This window comes from Amblyomma maculatum, chromosome 4, assembly GCF_055883805.1.
Source record: "Amblyomma maculatum isolate TAMU_Amacu chromosome 4, ASM5588380v1, whole genome shotgun sequence".
Classification (NCBI taxonomy): Eukaryota; Metazoa; Arthropoda; class Arachnida; order Ixodida; family Ixodidae; genus Amblyomma; species Amblyomma maculatum.
This window is the reverse complement of record NC_139347.1, coordinates 11798311-11817070: the sequence shown is the minus strand read 5'-3', so window position 1 is coordinate 11817070 and position 18760 is coordinate 11798311. Positions and strand designations below refer to the sequence as shown.

The window sequence follows — 18760 nt, the reverse complement described above, 5'->3', positions numbered from 1 at the left end:
AATAATGGACAGCTTTTTATTGTCGTTATTTTGACTAGAAAATTAGCCTTGCACACAGTTCAGGAAATGAGTTAATTTGTTGTCACGAGGAACTTTCTGAGCGCCTATATCGAGCAAAACTACGGCGTCGACTCATGCTTTTATGTTAGGGTGTCTGTGTTTGCTTTTTGATTGCTGCAACGAGCAAAATAGCAGCAGTCACATTCAAAGCGTGCTTAACGATCGCGTCGCATGCATTATGAAACTAAGAGCTGCAGAACTGCCGCCAGAAAGCGTCAAGTCACACTTTAAGCTTGCCTATAATGCCTATATGCGCCTCATCTAACGTAATCTTTGTGTGTGTGTGTGTGGTTTCTAAGGTGGCCTGACGCAGAAACTAGCTTTCCTCCTCGTCACATCTCTGCATTCTTTTCACAACAACATATATATGGCTCTTTTTTAGATTGAGTTTTCGGGCACAGTGAGCTGGCAAACAACAGGTTCCTGCGATTTCCATTTTAAGACTTTTACTTCACTGAATGCAAGAGTTGACGTCTTAATGATGTCCATGTTCAAGATTCTTTTTATGTGACCTGAGAAACCATATGCATTTCTGTCTAGACTTCCGCAGAGACATGACCCAAAATGATGGAATTCTTTAACTTTTATCTGCCGCAGGCGTCGAGCGGACGTCCACTGCTGAGCGATACAGTCCGCACACGAACCAGTGGACCATGGTTGCGCGCATGAGCAGACGCCGCAGCGACGGATCTGCCTGCGCCTTCAAAGGCAAGTGGTCATGCTTGGACAGAAACGCGAACCTATGCAGGACTATCAGAGGTCATTTTAAAGCACAGTGAGGTACCTGGTTGTCTTCTTGAGTGTAGCACGTGATAAAGACGTACTCAAATGTTCATAGCGGTCTACTGCATCACGCCAGGTATCTCAGAAGGGGACAGACGTTACAAAATGTTTGCAATCGGAGCATTGGTCCTATGAGATAGGTAACAACGAGATTACATTTGAAAGGATGCAATGTAATCAGGAACTTTTGGTTTCCTCTGGTTTCCTTCTCCCTTTCAGGATTTGGTATCGCAATCTGCTACTTGGCTTTGCATCAGCACCTATGAGTTAACTGAAAAAACTGCATTAAAAAAAATTGTAACGTGGTATTAGACAGATGTGAGCAGTATCTAACGCCAGCAACCAAGAGCGTTGTAATGCCACTATCCGGGTAAGAACAAATGAAAGCAGTGTCATTTAGCAGCAATATATTTCAGAATGTAGAAGCCATACTGCCCTATCGGCAAGCCACCTACAAGCGTTAATGTAAAGAAAGTACCCAGACGTCCTCGGATAAATTCACTGTAGTGTCTCGGTAGAGTTGTTTGTCGATATGGCGAATGACACCATGCTTATGTGTCTTATCGTCCTCATTTCTTCAGGCCGCATTTATATCAGCGGTGGATTCAATGGTAGACAGGTCCTCGAAAGCGTGGAGGAATACACACCGTCTCTGGACTCATGGTGCCTTGTCCGGCCGCTGTTGACACCGCGTTGCAGCCACCGCATGATAGAATATGGCGGCAGACTCTACGTCATCGGCGGCTACGACGGTCGCCGACGGTTGTACACAGGTATGTGGGTTATGAGCACGCGGCGCAAGTATTGAGTGCTGTCCTTGATGTCATTCTAGCCTATCCTTCACCGTGCTCGCTTACCTTGTCCGGTCGAAAAACACCGCTGAAAATGTTTGCTGCCACAAGACAATTTCCCTCCGGTTTTTGAGCATGAACCTCTTCTGAAAACAAAATTTATATAAGTTACAACAAAATTTTGTATAGTTGCAATAGCAAAACGATACAGAGCTACAGACTAGAGAAAACTAATATCAACTACTAACGAAAAAAGTACTCCGAAACTACACAAAATCTGAAAATGTGATTTCAAGACCAAACTACATATTTTCGTATTTCAAGACGGTCCTGTAGCCTTTTTGACTGGGTGGTTTGTATTTGTAGGGGTAAGTGGGGGGTAAGGTTCGCGCCTGTTTTAGGCCGCCTAATTGTAAAATATGACCGGAACTGCGAACGACGCGTCGTAAAATGCATGTGATAAGATCATACTATAAACAGAGGGTTTGAAGCACAATGTGAATTTAACTTTTGAAGTCTTCAGCGGCTTTAGAAGAGACCGATAGGTTTATAGCCTGATCTCCGGGGAATAGTTCGTTTTGGATTACATAGAAAGAAAACACATTAATACATGATGCACAGGCCTATTAAAAGAATATCACTTTTGCGAAAGCAGACTACGCGATGCCACCCATTCCAATTGCTCCAAATATTTTTGGCAGCACTATGACTATAGTTTTGCCTGTCATGGCACACTGCTTATCTACGATGAATATCTTAACAAATCTGTCTTCGACTGTACTTTGGGAAATGAACCACACTCATATTTACCGCACAACAAGCATATAAATCCATCATGCTTATATTCTCTATCGAGTGAGTGGTAGCTACTGATTGCCTCTTTATTCTAATTCAGGTCGAGGCGGTGCTTGTTTCAATGTTTTTGCCCACGGTTAATGATCACTTTTGCGAGAGCCTAAATTTCATACATGATGCTGACGCTCGCATACCTGACCAACAGGCATGTTGGCGGTGATTTCATCTGCAATTGTTTAACATATGAAAACCAATTGTGTGCAGCGCTCTTTAACTTTGTCAGGCACCGAAATATTTTATTTAGCAAATTGATTTATTGAAGCACCCAGCAGGCAAGCATTTTGCGTCAAAATGGACAGAATTTTCAAAAATGCGAAACGAACAGACGAGCAGAAATAGGTATACGTGAAACTTACAAATTACAAACGAAAAGCGAACACAGTCACATGTGGCCGTATTCAAATGATCATGTTATTTGCCAGCACTTCTATGAAACTGAATTGAAGAATATCATTCCAGTTAACCTCAATCATTCAAAAATCGAGAAAAGAAGCGTAAATGTTTAGGAAATTTAAGCAAGCAAAAAAATTTTAGTCTATGTATGTCAAATTTCTATATCTTTAAGTGCAGTTGGCACTGAACTCTCAGAATATTGTCGTGAAACACGCGCCTTTTAATGTACGCGACAGTTCCTTCAAGTACCGCATCTCCACACACCACTGTTCTGCTACTTTTTGCTAGTGGAGAAAGGTCGTATGTGTGGAGGCGCCTCCTAACAGCTCTCAAACAGCCAGCGTGGTTATTTCGATGGACTCTATGATATGTAGTTTTCGAACTTTGCTGCTAAAGCCACTACAAGAATCAAATTCACGTCAGAATAGTTTATTCATATGTGTAGGATACTAAAAACACAAGTTCACGTCTTGTGACAACTAGTGGCGAGCTTCGATGCCCTGTGAGCTGCGCCTCAGGTGCAATGCAAGTTAGGCTTGACAGCTCCTAATGGGCTCCAGCAGCATGAGAAGCAGTTAATGGTACGTCGCTGCAAAACCAAAGTGTGGCAGCCTAACGCAATGGACTCTTCCTTCGAAGTTAGAGATAAGGTTTTATATTGCTGATTTCTATGTCAAGTTACAGATGTTTGTGAACTGGATTCAAAATCCCCTTTTATTTGGATATATTGCGTTTCATTTTATTCTAGGCTGCATTGCGATCTACCTGTAGCATATTCACTCAGGCGATCGAAAGAAAGCGTATCTATCTTCTCGGAAAATGATTATTGTAGCCCTGCAAAATTATTAATTTACGTGGTTTCATCTGATATATGTAATGTGTTCTGCAACAGTATTCTGGATTGAAAATATTTTCTATTATATTTTTGGCCATTCTGCATTCGATGAAATATGCAGGTGTTCAAAACCGGATATTGTGGATTAGAACTCGCTTTGAAATACAAGGTAATAGTGAGGTTATGGCAGGTGTAGAAAATTGCATGTAGTGCACATTTATTGAAACTTTAGTGGACATAATCACACCCATGCTCTCACAATTTGTTTCTATCTCGAGCTGCTTTACAAACCTGCACATGCTTTTTATAGCATAGGTGATTTCCGCATTATTCACCTCTCAACCGCTGTGGACCGCGTAGCAAACTAACATAATAGCGCAGACCAAGGTTTTCGAATGTGATGTACATTATTGTGAAATGGCTGAGGAAAAAGAAGTTTTCACTTCTTTGTAACAGGGGGTTGCATCCAGCTGGGCAAATATGTGTAAGGTGTACACAACACCCTTGAGGTTAGACTGTGGTTCAGGTGCTCTCTTCGCAGTTCTTCGTAGCGAACCCAGCCTTCCGCTGTGCTGGCGCAAGATGCCAAGGATGAACATCCCGCGCAGCACATTCGCGGTGGCTCAGCTGGGCTCCGACTTGTACGTCATGGGGGGCTTCAATGGTACGAACTGGTTCCTTCCTTTTTTCAGAATTCAGTATCATGCCACCTACGCCGACAGGCTACAATATGTTAACAGCTTCTAAAAAGCGTTTTTCGAAAGCATCAATTAATGCGACCATGCATATGGTGTGGGATATTATGCACTGTGATTCGCAGCCAAAAATAGACATGTCTATCAGCTTTCGAGCTGTATTTTAGAACCGTGTTACTCAAATTAGTCTTTTTTAATTGGTACAGAACAAGGTCTCAAAGTGACGCTGTCAGGAGAACCTCCTGCAACAAAATGTTTGAAACAAATACAAAAGGCAGAAATAGAACATTAAGATATGTTATAATCTTATTAAAAACAAGAGAAATAATGAATGGTTAAACTAAAAAAGGAGTGCGGCTTTAGCTTCGTTAAGTGATTTTAATATCGGTAAAAGCGTTCATGATTTAACTATTTTAACGCATGAGGTTAATCAGTTTCATAGAGTTATAGCTGATAAAAAAAAAGTTCGTTTGCCATATTTAGCCCTCTTGGAAGTTGCAAACTGTCGTTTTGTAAAAATCTAGTCAAATTACTGTTTATGAGCGAATATGAAGGAAGGTTTGGTTTGGTTTGGTTTGTGAGGTTCAACGTACCAAAGCGACTCAGGCTATGAGAGACGCTGTAGTGGAGAACTCCGGAAATCTCGACCACCTGGGGTTCTTTAACTTGCACTGACATCGCACAGCACACGGGCGCCTTGCCTTTCGCCTCCATCGAAATGCGAAGGGTAGTAATTACAATGTGACCATCACGGGCACTACATGTACATAAGTGTGGCTATTCTTAGATGGAGCGGACTCAATAAGGTAAGCATAATAATATTTAGCTATATGGGGGCCGCTGAAGCGGTGAATGAGAGAAAAGGTAGTTATTGAATACCACATTTTTGTAAATGACTGATGCTTGACATATGAGTGAGATACGTAGTTCCCCAAGATAATATGCAGTACGGTAAATGACTGTGAACAAAAGCAAAATATGTGCCCGAAGAATATATTGCTGATAGTAATGAAATATTCAAAGAAACATCCTAATACCTGAGGGTACTTTTTTGCATAACGATTCAGTGTGCATAATAAATCTTAAACGTTCGTCTGGTAGGATACCAAGAAATGTAGCACATTTAGAAAGTGGTTATCTGAATAAAACGGAGCAATATTAGTTGGTTGATACGCGACTGAAAGGCCAAAGGATTTGTTTCTTTGAATTGATTTCAAGCTGATTATCTTGACATCAATGAACTAGAATTCCAAGCTGGGCATTCTACGCCGTGATCAGATCGTTGATGTTACTGTCAATGGTATATAATATATTGTCATCGCCGTATAAAATGCAGTTAGATTTGATAAAAGAACCTGCCAAATGTTTAGTGTCGAATAAGAAAAATGATCTGTCCTAAAACTGAACCCTGTGGCAAATCGTGGTTAGTAGATACTAGGTGGGATAAAATGTCGGCAAACTTTGCTATTTAATTCGGTCAGTAAGATAATGTGTACAAGTTTTAAAGTTGGGCTGCAGATTCCCAGAGACTATAGTTTGAAAATAAAATACTGCGACAGTTAATTCTACCAAAAGCTTTAGTAAAATCTATACAAATGGCGCCCGCCCAAATTTCTTGGTCAATCAAATATTTCATAGCGTCCGTTAGCTGTAATAGCGCAAGCTCTGTAGAATAATTGGGACCAAGTTCAAACTGGCTTGGAGTTCACAGATTAAACTTAGCGAAATACTACATTAAACAATCAACCAAAACATTCTCTAAGAGCTTGCTAAAAACGGGCAAGCAGTTATGAGTCAATAGCTAGACACATTATTATGATCTCCTTTCTTAAAGACCGGTACTAATCTGCCTCTTTTTAACGATATGAGATAAACGCCTGTCTTAAGCACTTTATATTATTGTTCGCGAGCACGAAAATAAACTGTACGCCACAGGTTTAATCTCAGATGGGCAGATCTGATCTACTCCTGGTCCAGTACTCTTTAAGGAAATGATTGTCTTTAGGATTCATTTAAATGACATGGGGTACAGAAAGCACGATAATGGGCAGCGCGAAGTTTTACAAAGAACAGAAGCTTGCATTGGGCGGGCACGTAAAACAAATATGTTAAACGTGTTGCCTATGTCAAAGGGATCAGTTAGCGTCTTGTTGCAATGATGGAATTTATTTGGAGTTTGTTGCTGGCGGTCTATGTGCAGAAATGAATTTAAGAGCTAATTTTAGATTGGTACTTACATTGTTAGCAATTCCTTTTTTATAGTAGTATAGTTTTGCCTTTTCAAGTAATGGAGTGTGACTTCGCCAATATTCTTAAAAACAATTTTTGAGTGAAAGATCATATGACTATCGTTTGACGTTTTTATGAAGGCTATCGTTTTTGCGAATCGACAACAGCAGTCCATTTGTTATCCTTGGGTTTCTGGGCAAAGAATGCCACCGCCGCACTGAAGACATGGACGTGCAAGCACTATTATTTCTAGTTATTGTATGTTATATGTTTTTAAAAGAAATCTCAACCGAGTTCATTCGCAATAGCTGTCCAATCTACATGAGATATGATGTCAACAAAACAGTCGGAGTGAACTCAGTAGGAGGTGGAGAAATTGGAATGCTTATGATCACACTTTCAAGTCGTAAAAAATGTATGGACAGTTATATCGAAGTGGACTACCCCTGCAGCGTGGGGTGATAGAAGGTTAAATAAAACATGATCAGGGGCGGTGTGCGGGCCAAAAGCTCTGCATCGTGAAGGGGAGTCATGATTCTAAACCATGACAAAAATGCATTTTGCGTATTCAGGGCATTGGACATTAGATGTATTTGTTACGTCTACATTATTGTCAACTAAATAATGATGTTACTGTTTTCAAGGCTTAACATGCTCAGAATTCGAGCTTGTTGGTACAAATCTAACACTTCAACCAGTGAAAGACACAGAAACACAAGAAAAGAAGTCTTCTTTTATCGTCTTTTTGTGTCTTTTGCGTGTCCGATATGTTGTTTTCGAGGTTCAGGAAGTTCTAAATGCCATCGAGTCAAGGGAGTTAAGGGGAAAAACTCAAGTAGGATGAAGACAAAGAGCGACAGATATATTTATGCTACACTTGTTAGATGAAAGAAAAGGCGGGTTCAGCTCTATTCAGACAGACTCACACTTATTAATACGGAATGCGATATCAAGGCGTCATGTACAAGTTAAGAAGTTAGAAATGTATATGGCTGAAATGCCATGGCGGACTTCTACACGAATGTTATATTTAGCTCGGAAGCTTGGTAAAGCGAATAAGTGTCCTTTGTTAGATGACCTGGTTTCGGAAAGACATATCAACTAAATGTTGTGATTCATGATGGATAACAAACGACAAGCTCCTCATAATGTTTAGACAGACTCAATATTTTGAAATGAATAAATTTTGTGATGAAGCGCATGCCGGAAGTAGTTCTAATTTGTCTAAAGTGTTTAGCGCCATGGCCACCAGATAGTATAGGTGCCTGGTTTCATTTTTCTAAGTTACAATGGCAAAATCAACCTCACTGGCCATTCGACATGAGTTGTCGACCCAGAGCAATTTACATCATTTTTCCTTTTTCAGTATTTTGCGCCCGTCCAAAGAGGCGTTTGTTTTCAGGTGTCAGATGAGCGTTTATATAGCTCGGTGGATCGGTAAGGCTCTTAGACGCTAACTTTGATTCCTATTTTGTAGAAGTAGTCGCACTTTCCTCGCCTCGCCTCTTAACTGAGCTTTCTTTGCACGAGTGCAAAAATTAGCAATTGTGTTCTGTTCATGCTAGCAGGTGCTCTATGCACAGTACCTATGTCGGTTGACTGGGCAGCCAATATTTTCGCCGATGCATGCACTAGCGAATCTCAGAACAGTCCATCCCCTGTGTAACGGAAACTCGTTTGATTTCGCTATTGTTCATGTGAGCGTAGTGCTCTAGTTCAGCCACCCTCTTAGCCAGTTGCCCATTTGAGCAATTCAGGTCTTTGCTTTCTTAAAACAAAAAAAAAAAGGATTGCTGCGTTTCATTTGCTGAAAAAGGTTATTGAACATGGAAAGGCAATTCCACAGTTCTTCAACTTTGTTTTTTAACTATCAACTTGTTTAGCAAGTTCGGCGGTCGTCGGCATGATGGTAAAAAATGCACCAACTGGAATGAGATCTTGAAAAATCCACAAATATTTAAACCAGAACAAGATAAATCTACAAATATTTAAACCAAAACAAGTTGTCTCAAGGCAGATTAGAGCACGGTAGTTAGACAAAAAGGAAGAAAGTAAATTATAGCATATAGACCAAACCAACCTCCGTATATCAGGGAAACAGTCATTGTTGACCTGCCGTAACCCCTGCTGCAAAGTGGCACGTCGCTGTTGGGTAGCTGCTTTAAAATCCGTGAAGGACCACAAAACGAGAGGGGAGGTGGCGCTCTTCAGTGTCACGTGCGGTGAGGATACACTCGAAATCATTTGTGGTGATTGAAGACATGACAAAGTTTAATGATGCCTACCCGAAATTATGGAAAATAAATTGTATTGCATACAACTTCATTACTGCCAAGAAATGAAACATGCTATATTACACTGAAAAAGCAAGTATCATAGATTGCGCAGCTCAATTTGTTGTAGTGAAACAGAGCAGGATGTTTGTTAGAGGAAACCAGAAGCGGAGTGACAATGTACGAGGAAGAAGACAAGACTAGCGCAAACTTAAAGTTGACCATCTAGAAATAATGCTGCTTATGTTGCCTGTGTTACAAAGAGGGAGTAGCAGTACGAAACGGTGGGTGCGGGTTAGGAGTGCATGGAGATTCCAGCCTGAGGCTTCTATTCCCAAGACTTGGCCTGAGACTCAGATATTGTAGCCTGAGGCCGTAAAGCGTAGATAATCGGGTGAATCATGATACCGATGACAATGCTGCGCCACCTCTATAGGACGATGGCCCTCGTTATGCGCTGTAACATTGTCGGGTACATTAGGTTCATCAAGCAGCCAATATTTGCCGTGAATCTTTTGCACCTCTTTGCTGATATTTTTCTGAGTATACGCGCCAGCTATCGTCTCCTCGCTTCGCCATCTTTCGCAGGCACGTCGCTTATCTCCGACGTGGAACGTTACACCCCGGCAGACAACTGCTGGCACAGGATCACACCTTTAAATGCGCCCGCCAGCGCACTCGCAGGCTGCGCTGTCACTGGCGTGGCAATGATGAGGAAATACTCCGCCCGCGGTGAGTGCTGGCGACTACGCCAATGGAGCTCATTATTTTATGGCCCCTGGTTCTACCACATGGTTCGCACCTGAAAGACGGGATAACACTACAAATGTTTCCTTACATTTTTGTTTTGGCGTATAGGGAATTGCGACGGGTGTTTCTTGTGTGATAAACAGTGACAAAAAATGTGAAAAAAAAATGTTGTATTGCAGCGGGCTGAAACAAAAGCATGAAGGGTGCTCCATCTGAAACTTCATGCAAGTTTCAAAAAGAGGTTTTGGAGTTAGAAGAGCACATTCTTCACTGTAGCATTGCCAACGGCATAGTACATCATATTACAGCAAGGATGTAAAGGTTGGAAGACCATTGAACTAGTAATTATTTGATGAGTTTTGATCCTGTTCGGCTGACTATTTCTGTCAGGCCTACAGCCTGCCGTATTATCTTTATCAGTTTTTTTTTTTACTTTGAAAAGTTCTCGTTGGCGAAATTTAGTGCCTCGCTTTAGCAAACGCAAGCCTGGCGGTGTCGTGACGCTGGGACTAAGTCGACCCGGCCTTCACTTGGTAGCGTGCAGAGACTCGGGGTTGAAGAAGGACTGAATCTTCGAAGTTGGTAAAATATGTACAAGCAGGTTTACTGGCACTTTGAGAAAACGTATTTACAAGAATATTTACATGAAAAAGAAGGGTACATCAGCAAAATGACAAGCGTTAAGAGTTCATAGCGAGAAGCGACTGGATGAGCCGTTTACCCAGGGCCCAGAGCGACATTTCGTGCTCTGCAGCGTCCTTAAAACCCCCCTATGTCCAGCCCCTCTCTGAAGATGTTGACCAACCAAATCCAGGGCACGCCCCTCAGGTATCGGCATCCAATCGAACACATCACTGCACTGATGGTCTGAAGCACTGACTGGTCCGGCATTCATTCGTTGGGCGTGATCACTTGTTGGCGGGAAAAGCTTGGGAACGGCGAGGAGAGGAGGTACATTTCTATTCTTCAGCAAAGAAACCACAGGCTGGTTCTGAAAAGGGGTTTTACTTCTCAGAAACCCGAGTGCACGTGGCGCCGCATAGGGCTCCCAACATGGTCCCTTTTCGACAATTGCAAATCTTTCCTGCATTCCCGGGAAATCACTTAATGGCCGTATGAGTCATGCTCCTTTCTTGTCCTGCACGTCAGCGGACATGTCACTCTGTCGTCTCCTTTGGATAGGAGGCATTCATCACTGGAGGATAGCACTTCTCGACTGGAAGGGTGAACAAAAGAAAGAAAGCACTTCCTGCTATTTCCCGCAGGGGGACGTTTCTTTGTGTTTTTCCAGACGTTCTCTTGACAGGGTCAATTTGGCATTTGCAGGTTGTCCACAAAGCAAAACATGCTTACAAAACAGGATTCCTGGAAACAGGCTCACTTAGAGCCATTGGACCATCACCACATATTCACAGCACTTATCCATGCCCACAGGCGAACAATAGAGCGCGCAAATGCGGATGCTTGGTCGTAACAGCCTCCTCCCCCGCCAGAAGAGTCTCGGAGGGCAGCAGTCCCAGCTGCTGCATGAAGAGACGACTTAATGGCCTGCACGTGAACGCTTGAAGCTCGCTGTTGCTTGTCGCGTTGTCTTGATTGTTGTAGGCCAAATTGCTCGAGCTGTCTGAAACTCAACCACATGTCGAAGCAAGCACTCGGCTCCCGTCTGAAGAGACCAGGTCAAAAGAAAACTGCCATTGTTGTTCGAGAAAAGCCCACTCTCAAGACGTTCAGGACCCACGTATTCCTAGAAAACCAAACGTGCTGCTTTACATAGTCACACATATACAAGCGCACGGAAAAAAAAAAAAAAACCTGATTATCAATTTGGATACATGGTGAGGAACATCTCGGACCGCTTAGAAAGAGCGGCTAAGCGCGTCCGCATTCCCATTTAACTTCCCCTTTTTGTATCTTATTTCAAAATTGTACTGCTGTAAAATCAAGCTCCACCTAAGAAGGCGACTGTTCTTCGATGTCGCAGTTTGCAGCCAAGCCAGGGGACAATGGTCCGTCTCTACGGTGAATTTGGCCCCTCCAAGATAACACTGCAATTTTTGAATGGCCCATACAATGCAAGCGCATTCTTTCTCTGACGCGCAATAAGCCCTCTCTCTAGAACTCAGTTTTCTGCTCAAGTAGAGCACGGGGTGCTCATTACCGTCGTCATCTCTCTGGCAGAGAACAGCACCTAACCCTCGATCACTGGCATCACACTGGACCGTGAATTCTCGGCCATAGTCTGGAGCTCGCAATACCGGACGGCTAATCAGCACAGCCTTCAGGTTTACGAAGGAGGCTTCCTTTTGTTCGTCCCAGACTACATTTGTCGGTTCTGTCTTGCGGAGAGCGTCGGTCAGAGGGCTAGCCAAAGCTGAATAGTTAGGGATGTAGTGATTGTAGTACCCAGTCAGACCTAGGAATGCTCGAATTTCCGTCTTCGTGCTCGGCCGCGGGTAGTCTGCTACCGCAGAAATCTTAATCTCGCTGGGTTTCCTGAAACCTTGACCTACATTGTGACCCAAGTAGTCCACGGTCGCCCTTGCCAGGCAACATTTCTCGGCCTTTACGGTTAGTCCAGCTTGACGCAAAAGGCTCAGTACAGCTCTTAGATGTACCATATGGTCCGCCCATGAGTCGGAAAAAACCGCAATGTCGTCTAAATAAGGCACCGCGAATGTTTCACACCCCTTTAAAACCCTATCCATGAGTCGGGAAAAACAAAATGGAGCATTTTTGAGCCCGAAACTCATCATTGTTGGCTGGTAGCTGCCCGTCGGAGTGACGAAAGCCGCGTATCTGCTGGCGCGTTCAGTGAGCTGTACTTGCCAGTATCCTCGAGTAAGGTCCAGCGTAGTCACATATGCCGCTCTACTGACCTGTTCTACTCTCTCCTCAATATTCGGAATAGGATACACTTGATCCCTGGTGAGAGAATTTAGCTTTCGGTAGTCTACCACAGGCCTAGGGTCTTTACCTGGAGCTTCTACTAAGATCATAGGCGAAGCATAATCGCTTTCCGAGGGTTTTATTACTCCCAATTCCAGCATGCGAGTTACTTCCCTATCCAGAATTTCTCTTTGCCTTGGAGAAAATCGGTAGCACCTTGATCGCACTGGCACGTCTGAAGTCAGCTCAATATCGTGCTCAGTCAAATCAGTTCTCCCTGGCCTGTCCACGAAGCAGGCCTCAAACTCTGTTATTATCTCGCCCAGATCGGACAGCTGGGATTTCTTTAGTTCTCCTCTCTGCTCCGTCTTTTTGAGAAGCTCCTGAGCGTTGCTTCCTTTTCCGCTGAGGCAAATCAAGTTGTCCCCCATCTCCTCGGGAAGGTTTAACGTTAGATTTACCACGGCTTCCTTCTGCACATAAGGCTTCATAAGATTGCAATGATAAATGCGCACTGCTTTACGCCTATCGGGGATTTTCACTGCGTAGTTAGTGTCAGAAAGCTCTGCAACGACTTTAGCAGGTCCTTCCCACTGTACTTCGAGCTTATTCTTGGGATCATTGGCTTGCTCCATAGCTAAGTCCTCTCGGGTTCCACTTAAAAGTCTCGTGAGATTACTAGACACTGGCGGCAAGAGGTTACTTTCAAGAACGTCCTCATTCCGTGTCTTATCAAGCTCACTTTCATGTTGACTTATCTGAGATGCCTCGCTCTCAAAGTTTTCTGGCCCGCTATTTTCCGCATTTACCACTGTTTTAACTGCCGTTTCCTCCGCTGTTGATTTTTCTGAAATGAGCAGTGTAGCTAGTTCTCGCGCCTTTGAACGTGTTAAGGCCTGCACATCTCTGTCTCCGAACAGGATGCCCCTCTTTCGCAGTAGCATGTCCGATTTGTTGGAGAACAAATACGGATAGCACTTAGGAAGCTTTCCTGAAACGGCAGCCTCGGTTGTTAATTCGCCGAAAGGACCCTCGATGACCACGTTCGCGATCGGCAAGCACACACTCTGTTCCTCAACTACCTGTCGGATCCATGCACACTGTCCTGTATAGTCGGAAGGCGATACATACGCCGGATGGACAACATCCATCGTTGCGGCCGAATCGCGCAGTACCTTGCAAGGCTTCCCGTTGACTACTAGGTCATGCAGGTAGGGTTCTAAAAGCTGCATATTTTCATCGCAGTCCCTGACATACGAGAAAGCAATCTTTTCTTTCCGGCAGTTGACGGCAATGTGACCCTGCTCATTACACCTAAAGCATGTGAGCGGCTTCCTAGCCTCAAGCTTATTCTTTGTGTTCTGCACGTTGGTCACTTCCCCACTTTTCTCACTGCCGTCCTTTCTAGGGAATTTGCCTGAAGAAACCTTCATTTCTTCGTTTCCAAATCTAGCAAAGTGCCTTTTCTGACGGTTATTCACACTGAACTTGGGATTGCGGGGCCTATCCACTGCTGGGTTGCTGAATTGTCGGCGCGAAGCATACTCCTCAATAAGTTCGGCAGCTTCAGTTGCCGACTTAATTTCGCCTCTGTCCTGTAACCAATTTCTTTCTTTTTCTGGGAGGCAGTTATAAAACTGCTCCAAAAGAATTCGCTCGACTACAGCGTCCCTATCACTGTAGGAATCTGTGCTCTTTAGCCACTCGCCCAAATTTACTCTTAAATTGTACAGGAATTCAGGGTAACTCTCGTCCCTGGACTTAGTAGCGTTCCGAAAACGTTGTCTGAACGCCTCGGCGCTAAGCCTATACTTTCTCAGAAGGCAAGCTTTGACCTTCTCGTAGTTGTCCGCGTCCTCCTTGCTTAGCCGCGCGACAACCTCCGCTGCCTCGCTGGGCAGAACCTTCAATAATCTCTGAGACCAAGTGTCTCGCTGGAAGGACAGTTTTTCGCAGGTTCGCTCAAAGTTAGCCAGATACAGACCGATATCCCCTGATATCACATATGGCTGCATGTACTTTGACATCTTGAAATCTGCCTCCTTGTTGAGACGAGGTACCGCTAGCTGGGGACAATCGCCCGACCTCTTGCTCAACTCTAGTTCTAATTTCCGGAGCTCAATTTCTTGGTCCAGCTTTTTTGCTTCTCTTTCAAGCTTCTCACGTTCGTGCTCCCTTTTCTCTTTTTCCCTCTCAAGTTCACGCTCCCTTTCCTCTTTTTCCCTCTGACGTTCGCGCTCCCTTTCCTCTTTTTCCCTCTCAAGTTCACGCTCACGCCTCTTTTCCTGTCTGAGTTGTTCCTCCTTGTTTTGGGCGATGAGGTTCCATGCTTCACTGAGCTCCTCATCATCGGCTCCCAAATCAGTGATTGCCTTTAAAATCAAGGGTTTTCGTGCCAAACCACTTGTATCAATTCCCAATTCCTCACACAATAGCAACAGGTCCGGTTTCTGCAGCTTCTGTAGGTCCATGATCGCTCCGAGTGTCGGCTACTTCCAAAACAACTGTGCAAACTACCAACCTAAAGGCGTTTCCACACTCTCTTTACCAGTTCTAAAATCTAACCCTGTTCTAGAACCTGGTCCACATCAGAAGAAAAGCCAAGCACTCACCCACACATGCGATCGATGTTCCGAGCTGCCCTCTTGTTGGCCGATTGTTGCGCCTGCTTGTTGCTTGAGATGCCACCTCCGATCACAAGGTGTTGTGGCTTGTAGCTTCAGATCCACCTCCAATCACCAGATGTTGTGGCTTGTAGATTCAGATCCCAACGCTGGGCACCAGTCGTTGTGCTTGTAGATTCAGATCCCACCGCTGCCACCAGTTGTCGTGACGCTGGGACTAAGTCGACCCGGCCTTCACTTGGTAGCGTGCAGAGACTCGGGGTTGAAGAAGGACTGAATCTTCGAAGTTGGTAAAATATGTACAAGCAGGTTTACTGGCACTTTGAGAAAACGTATTTACAAGAATATTTACATGAAAAAGAAGGGTACATCAGCAAAATGACAAGCGTTAAGAGTTCATAGCGAGAAGCGACTGGATGAGCCGTTTACCCAGGGCCCAGAGCGACATTTCGTGCTCTGCAGCGTCCTTAAAACCCCCCTATGTCCAGCCCCTCTCTGAAGATGTTGACCAACCAAATCCAGGGCACGCCCCTCAGGTATCGGCATCCAATCGAACACATCACTGCACTGATGGTCTGAAGCACTGACTGGTCCGGCATTCATTCGTTGGGCGTGATCACTTGTTGGCGGGAAAAGCTTGGGAACGGCGAGGAGAGGAGGTACATTTCTATTCTTCAGCAAAGAAACCACAGGCTGGTTCTGAAAAGGGGTTTTACTTCTCAGAAACCCGAGTGCACGTGGCGCCGCATAGGGCTCCCAACATGGTCCCTTTTCGACAATTGCAAATCTTTCCTGCATTCCCGGGAAATCACTTAATGGCCGTATGAGTCATGCTCCTTTCTTGTCCTGCACGTCAGCGGACATGTCACTCTGTCGTCTCCTTTGGATAGGAGGCATTCATCACTGGAGGATAGCACTTCTCGACTGGAAGGGTGAACAAAAGAAAGAAAGCACTTCCTGCTATTTCCCGCAGGGGGACGTTTCTTTGTGTTTTTCCAGACGTTCTCTTGACAGGGTCAATTTGGCATTTGCAGGTTGTCCACAAAGCAAAACATGCTTACAAAACAGGATTCCTGGAAACAGGCTCACTTAGAGCCATTGGACCATCACCACATATTCACAGCACTTATCCATGCCCACAGGCGAACAATAGAGCGCGCAAATGCGGATGCTTGGTCGTAACAGCGGCCACAGACAGCGCCCGCCGCGCTTACGAGCACCCGTTGCACTGCGGCGCCCCTGTAATGTGGTCGATCGCTCATAGCGTCGTAAGCGTGGCAGGTGGTATCTATGACAGCTCACTTTCGCATGGGTGAGGTCACGAAATTGACGCTGCAGCAAGTGACAATAAAATGTTCGACCTTCCATCAGCTGATTTTTATTTACGGTGTGCTACAAAGCTCTCAATACCAATAGGCCTATCAGCAAGTAAAAAAAAAAGATAACTGATTGCACAATACAAGGCAGAAAAAAGTGGTCCGCTTATTAAAAATGCAATTTCTAGAAATGCGGGAAGTCTTAGGTGCAGCACCTACTATTACCTTCTGTGTGGCGCTCCTGAGCGTATTTTAATGCCTGGGTAATACTAACCAATTTTTTTCTGATTCTCTGACATTGCTCTGAACCTACCTCCAGCAACCACTGGAAAAAAAGTAGCAAACGTTCTGCATAGGAAAGACGGTATTCAGCCAAAGCTTCAGAGCGTGGTTACGCTTGGTAGGTCTCTTTCGTAGCCCGATTTACTTGCCTGAATCCCATGTTAACTATGACGAGCTAAGCGTAGCAGTCGAGGCGCGGTTGCTCTTCGCTTATACCCATGAATTCACGTCATGGATGTTTCTATCGCGCAATGGCGCGCCGAGACATCACCCAAGTGTATAATCACATGTTTCATCCCTCTACTTTTCTCCTGAGCACCTATTTTAAAAAGTCAAAAGTGAACCAAAGGTCAAAGTTCACTCAAAAATCAAAAGGCTAAGGTTATGACCTGGAGGCGCGACACCAAGATGGTATACAAGGGTACACATCAAGCGGTCAGATGTTATGGGGAAAGGAAGACAGTATATTTAGAGCCCCACTTTTCCTGTGGTCCTTAAAGTTTAATAGCTAGCCCACGCTAATATTGTTGTTGGTGTATAAGAAAGGGAAAAATTTGCAAACGCTCTGCATAGTTAACATGGGATTCAGCCAAAGCTTCAGAGCATTGCTACGCTTGGTAGGTCTCTTTCGCATCCAGATTTAACTGGCACCCGTATGACGCGCTAAGCGTAACAGTCGAGGCGATGTTGCTCTTCGCTCATACCCTAAACCTCATAGTAACACTCACACGCTGACATTTTGTGTTGGCTTATAGAAAAAGACAGGCACAGTATCGGTCACATTTTTCGGTGGACACCTGCACCGCATAGCAGCAGTTTGTTCTTCTGCCCCTTGAATGTCAAATTGGAGAATAGGAAAGTTTTTGGTTAACAAAATTCAGCACCAATGAGTTTTCAACTCTTGCCGAGTCATCTGCCCTGGCCACTGCATTAGACTACTGCGCCATCTCAGTAGCCGGTTTCTTCATGTGCTAAGCTGCAATTATAGTCGCTGCTTTTCAGATATTGCCGCCTTCATCTCCCCTAAAAAGTTTGCGCTGAAAAACGTATTTAAGTGCCCTATGAATTGAGGGCCTGAACAACAAGTTCATATTAAATGGCAGAACGTGCAAAGCTAAAAAAAGCAAAACCTAGGTAAGCCACAGCGAAATTTCGGTTCTATATACCTGCATACAGGATGCCGCAGCCGACTTAAACGAAGGGTTAAAAAATAACACGTGCAGGCGAGGTAGGCCAAGGAAACCAGTTGAATAGAGTTGCCACTGTGTGATGTCAAGACTGGTGTCTTGCGCACCACAGGTAATTTATTGGTCATGATTTGTTTGCAATGAAGATGATATTTCTAACTTAGAAATATTAGCTTTAGACAATAAATGTGAATAGTGAATTGCGAGGATGACACTCTACCAAGTTGTAACGGGGTTTCTTGTAGCGAAGACGGCCCGAGAGAGAGAGACCTCACAAAAGTGACCCTCCTAGCTTTGGTGCTAACAACTCAATCTTGCGCCATGTGGTCGCGGTGTGGCTGCTCCTGAAGTTCGTCGGCCTATTTCCAGCATAAACGAGTTGCAAATTGCCCTAGGGACAAAACCCAGCCATTGACTGTCGTGCTTTAGCGTATGCAGAACCGTTTCAATTAGACAAGGTTATTTTTAGTATGAATGTATATTGAAAAAAAAATTATGCATTAAAATAAAATTTTATGATAGAGTGCACTGAGACGTTTTTAATGTAATTTATTTTATTTGCATATATTTTCAGGTCAGTCCCAATATCAAGCCTCTTGTTCAATTGACATTAAAGTGCTTTGAAATTTTACCTAGAGGAACTTGCTGAAGCTGAATGCAATGAACCTCAAAAACAGTAGCCCACAAAAAAGAAGAACGCTCAAGCTTTCTGCTTGTAAATGAAAGTAGTGGTACGTTATAAATGAAACAAAGTATACAAACGTAATTATAGTCAAAACGTCGTCAAAAAAGCGTTGA

General features: G+C 44.0%; 1 protein-coding gene across 1 annotated transcript in view; it reads left to right on the top strand.

The window, feature by feature from the left end:
* The window catches only part of LOC146190302 (uncharacterized), a 66612-nt gene that overhangs the window by 15438 nt on the left and 32414 nt on the right, over positions 1-18760 (top strand). The window contains exons 8-11 of the mRNA XM_084599766.1: positions 658-768; positions 1425-1616; positions 4259-4381; positions 9503-9646. Coding sequence (XP_084455892.1) covers positions 658-768; positions 1425-1616; positions 4259-4381; positions 9503-9646 — 570 coding nt within the window. The remainder of the gene's footprint in view (positions 1-657; positions 769-1424; positions 1617-4258; positions 4382-9502; positions 9647-18760) is intronic.